The 5,058-nt window shown below is 42.1% G+C and overlaps 1 protein-coding gene across 1 annotated transcript; it reads left to right on the top strand.

Annotated features, from left to right (window-relative positions):
* On the top strand, positions 1 to 4,277 carry LOC127875157 (uncharacterized). Its single transcript, XM_052420009.1, has 4 exons — positions 1 to 879; positions 1,517 to 1,735; positions 2,584 to 2,871; positions 3,233 to 4,277. The coding sequence occupies exons 1-4, from the start codon at positions 15 to 17 to the stop codon at positions 3,844 to 3,846; spliced, it is 1,986 nt and encodes a 661-aa protein (XP_052275969.1). The 5' UTR covers positions 1 to 14; the 3' UTR covers positions 3,847 to 4,277.
* The last annotated feature ends 781 nt before the right edge of the window (positions 4,278 to 5,058 follow it).

Below are 5,058 nucleotides of genomic sequence, written 5' to 3'. Positions count from 1 at the left end.
CATGAATTATTAAAATGCATGTTCCTACGAAGTGTTCTTGTACAGATTTTAGTAAAGCTCACTGCATACAGCGATTTGAAGAAAAGTACGGATTGCGTCATTCCATGGAGGAGGACGTCAGACCAGGTGCCGGTGTCGCAGACGACAAAGGCGTGACGGGAGACGAGAACCCTTATTTGGATGAGTTCGATCTAATCGAAAGGGCTCGGTTGACAAAATGCGCAATGGACTATATTAAACACCCTAAGCCTCGCTTAAAGGTTGAGGAAAACCGCTGCGTTAATGAACTTGAGGCGATTCTGATGGCGTCACTGACAACTAGCGCCAAAGAGGAGGTCCGGTTGAGTGTGGAAGTTGAGCGCGACGATTCAGACGACATGTTACACGAATCAAACGAGAAGATAACGGGCGACGAATTTGCCTTTCCTGAATCAGAAAATAACTCGCCAAGATGCATGGATGCTCTAGAAGTGGAAGAAAAACGTGATATGATGTACTCACAACGTCCGCTCGACGAAGACGCGTTGATTCAGAACGCCAAGTTAGCAGACGACGGGTTGAGCGAAATTAAACACGAGCACGCGCCGTCTGTTACGATGAACCCGAAAATGTCCTTAGTTTTGAACGAACAAAAATGGAACTGGTTGAACCTTCCAGGAGAAGCAGACGGCTTTAGAACACCGGCTAATTCGGAGGATGGCCTGTGTTCAGTCCGTATTCCGCATAGTACAGAGAAAATTGTGCAAACGATACAACCAGAAGTTACAGACGTCGAGGCAGACGACATGGCAAAAGATGCTGATTTCAAGAGCCTGATGGCAGAAATTGCCCTCAAACTTGAAGACTGCTACTTAGATGACATCATTTCCGTTTTTCACGGTGAGTCATTGCATTTCATTTAATATGCGATGGTCAGTCATACTGGTAAGCATACCCGCTTTAAAATTATTGCTAGGGTGTGCATACGTATTTCTCATTGACTTTTAAAAACATCGTTGTTATAAACTAACACGATATACTAAGTACTTCATATTTAAATGTGCGTGTATGTTGGGACAACGTTATTGTAAGTATTATTATTAATGTCAGCAGTAATTGGTACATGCAACGTGACGAAAACTAAAGCTGCTCCGAGAGTTTCATTAATTGCCACGTGTTTTGAAGTGTTTTATTTCGCATCGATTATATGTTGTGTAACTATCCAGGCATGTCACTTGCACGACAGCCTCTTGGTGTAAACATGCACATATGAGCCTTTTTTATATGTAATATTTGAGCCTCGCTTTGGAAAAACGGGGTTTTAAGCATGTGCTTAAAGTGTCGCCTCACATGAAGATCACACAGGCTAATCGGGAACGGCATTTTCCTCCTATAATGGATTTTCTTTTAAAAGAGACGAGAAAACGCAAAAAAAACATCCACAAAAACGCAAACTGCCGTCCCTGATTTGCCTGTACTGACCGCGCAGGCTTATCGGTGTGGTACATACTGGGAGTACTTCTTTCATGTCGAACAGGAACCTGGATACTGGAGGAAGGCTGCATTGCCGGCGCGAGCACGACAGACGAAATCTTGCGTCGTCTGCAACAGCAACGCTTCATCAGCCGAGATAACCTGCACCATCTGCAGACGATCGTCATGCGTCTGGACGACACGGATCTGTACACGCAGGCGGTCCAGTACATCCGCCATCACCATGACACCGTGTACTTCTACAAGGAGTTAGCTACCTTGCGTTGGTATCATGAGCGTAAAGTGTCGTCTCAGATTAGCCTGTGTAGTCCGCACAGGCTAATCAGGGACGGCATTTACCGCGTAATTGGACTTTTTGTTAGAAGAGACTTTAAACAAAAAATTCCACAAAATCCTTAAGTGTCGTCCTGATTAGCATGTGCGGACTGCACAGGCTAATCAGGGACAGCATTTACTGCTTAGACCGACTTTTTGTTAGAAGAGACTTTGAACGAAAAGTTCCACAAAATCCTTAAGTGTCGTCCTGATTAGCATGTGCAGGTCGCACTGGCTAATCAGGGACGGCATTTACTGCGTAGACCAACTTTTTGTTAGAAGACACTTAAAACGAAAAAATCCACAAAATCCTTAAGTTTCGTCCTGATTAGCATTTGTGAACTGCACAGGCTGATTTGGGATGACACCAAGTACGCACATGCATTACACCCAGTTTACCGACATCATCAAGACACCATGCACTTCTACATGGTGATAGCCAGCCTGCGTAGGTGTCGGTCTTGAACTAGTCTTTATTTCCAGTCTTACTCAATGACCATAAACAATTATACAAAATCATTCTTAATGAGTTCTTCCATATTTTTAATGATCATAGACATTTTTCAATCGGGTGATCGCGAGTTCAATCCTTTCCCAAAAGTTAAGTACCGGTTCTACTGAGGAAAGATCTATAGTACCCTATATAAACAAACGTGCAATAGCTGCTCTATAATTAGTATTGCGTAAGTCATAAATCTATTTACGCAAAAGACAAACATGTAGCTTGGTTTACTGGTTTTACAATGAATTCCATATCGGTCATTTGTTTTCAGCTTCTTTATATGCCATTTTCAGCTAAAGGATTCGGCCTGGTTCGGTGTCATCTTAGCGAGCGAGACTTCACGAGACTGTCGCGAGAGGACCTCGAGTTGGTGAGATTCAAACTAGCCAGCGTCCTCTTCCTGTCGCCCAAGGACGCTTATATCGTAGGGATCGAGCCCGGCCGTCGGGTCGTCATCTCGTGCTCTCTGCCCGTGCGTTACGTTCAGGAGCTGGCGGAAATGGCCAGAGACGGACTTTCGGAGCTGCGACTGGCGGAAATCGAGTTTGTGGAGATACTCGGAAAAATGTACGACGTCCAAGGTATGTAATTAAATGAGAGTTTAGCTTACAATCTATCTTCGTATGGTCAGTCCACGGAACTATTTGAACTACCATGAACGAATGTGTCTTCGATTGATCATTTGACGGTTTGGAATAGTTTTCTGACAAGAAGTTTTTACCTTTACGAAAAGTTAAGGTGAAAACTGGATTTAATATTATACAAAACAGTTTTTAGCTTTATTGTGTAAAAGGTTAAGTGTAGCCACTTAATATTCTCGTAACGATGTCCATTTCAATGTCTGAAGCTATATAGATATAATTAAATGTGTTATGTATTTTATAAGTTTCGTACAATCACATATGATAAACATTCCTCTATTCTAGTGTATGTATTGTACAGGAAACTCGAGGCAAAGAAACGGCGGCCCCTGGGATCACAACCGTCACGCGCCGTTTTTGAGCGTCTACCAGCAGCTGAGAGACAAATCCAAGCTCCTGCAAGAAAAGGATCAGGAAGTGAAGGACCTGCGAGAGGAGACGCAGTTCATGCAGCTAGAACTCGACACGATGAGCAGCGAGCTGCAGCTGTTAACCGAACGCGCCCTCCACGAATCCAGCAAGCCGTACGAATCCGCCCGACGACATTGGAAGCGAACACACGGCAGATCGATCACGTTTCCGTTAAGCATTGAAGCGAAGATGAGGCATACCCACCACATTCAGCCTTTGGAAGAAGCGTTGCTTCGCGCCCAACTGCTTCGTAACCCGGAACCGGATCCTTTTGCGCGTGCGATGGTTCCCTACAGGCCTTTGAAGAGCACGGGGCCAAGAAGTATTCTGCCGGCTGCCATGAAGTTCAGAACAGAGACTGATGATGAGAAGAAACGCGCGGTACTTCCGGTTACCGCTGGAGATGAGTTACCAGTGAAACATATCGTAGAGGCTAATGTCATCATGAACGAGATTCAGGAAATTCTGGACGAGATACTGTTTCTTCAAGCATTCGTGAAATAACTTCAATGAAACATTCTAGGTAGATAACTGTTGTGGGTTGTTAGATACATTTAGTTATTATAATGCAAATTTCTTTATGACACTGAATAATTTGTACTTGTGAGTCTTGTGTCACATGCTTCGATTGGCAACTCGCCAGCTGTCAATGCAAGTAACGGATCAACCGATGTCGTTTATCGCCGCCACATGGCCCGACATCCACAAGATATCAGAGGGACAGAAAAAGTATTTTATGTAAACAAACCTAATTTGGCGGAGCGATAACTTATTTTGCCGGTGATCAATTATTTAACTTTTAGACGCTGTGTTTGATGCGCTTTTATACCTGTCTTGTGATCGTGTTTGCATGTGCACATATTATAAATGGTTGTAAATAATCAATTACTCTAAACAACTGTTTTAATTGATCAAAATGCAAAAATATAATTTATAAAAGCGAAATTAAAGCAAAATAATACATAAAATGCTTTAACGCTGTTTTTAGACTTACCACTGAATTCAAAACTTACAAAATACACAAAATCAGAATGATTTCCATCTGAACTACCGTTGCAGTCTGGATCGATTTCTTATACAAATGACTTTCAATGCTTCTCTAACACACTCCGTGAAGAGATTTCAACTGGTTTCAATGATAATATAGTTCGAATAATTGTCACTTGTGATAAATAAAAACTAGGTCGCACGGTCAAGTCTTTGCAAAAACCTTGTCGTTGTCAATATTTAGCCTTGATATAACCCTAGAAGACACTTTTCTGTCATAATATTGATGCTTCTCTTAATTCTATCTTCAAAAAGTTCGAATCTGGGTCAAGTGGGGTTAACCCTTTGCATGCTGGGAAATTTGTCGTCTGCTAAATTATCGTCTGCTGAATTTCTAAAATTAGCATTTTCTTCGATTTTTTTTCAAAGAATACTACCAGAAGAGCAAACTTTTTGGATCCTGATGAGACGCCACGTTCTGTGGCATCTCATATGGATCGAACTGTTTGCAAAGGCCTTCAAAATTCGGTTTCAGCACTGAAAGGGTTAAAACTAGGTCACTAAACAAACTCTAGATACAAACTCGTCGCTCTAGAAATCGCATTTATGTCTCAAGCTTGGTAAAACTTTGTAAGAAACATAATCTTAACAATATTAAGGTCAAGTTCGAGTCTGGTTTAAGTAAGATAAATAACTAGGTCACCAGATCGATTCTTAAACAAGTTCGAC

The sequence above is a fragment of the Dreissena polymorpha genome, chromosome 3 (assembly GCF_020536995.1).
Source record: "Dreissena polymorpha isolate Duluth1 chromosome 3, UMN_Dpol_1.0, whole genome shotgun sequence".
NCBI classification, from domain to species: domain Eukaryota; kingdom Metazoa; phylum Mollusca; class Bivalvia; order Myida; family Dreissenidae; genus Dreissena; species Dreissena polymorpha.
This window is presented reverse-complemented; position numbering and strand designations above follow the sequence as displayed.

Coding starts and splice junctions, on each gene's coding strand:
- LOC127875157 (XM_052420009.1), top strand. CDS start 15: ATGCATGTTCCTACGAAGTGTTCTTGTACAGATTTTAGTAAAGCTCAC. Junction 1,736..2,583: donor CAAGGAGTTAGCTACCTTGC/GTTGGTATCATG, acceptor TGCCATTTTCAG/CTAAAGGATTCGGCCTGGTT. Junction 2,872..3,232: donor AAAAATGTACGACGTCCAAG/GTATGTAATTAA, acceptor TGTATTGTACAG/GAAACTCGAGGCAAAGAAAC.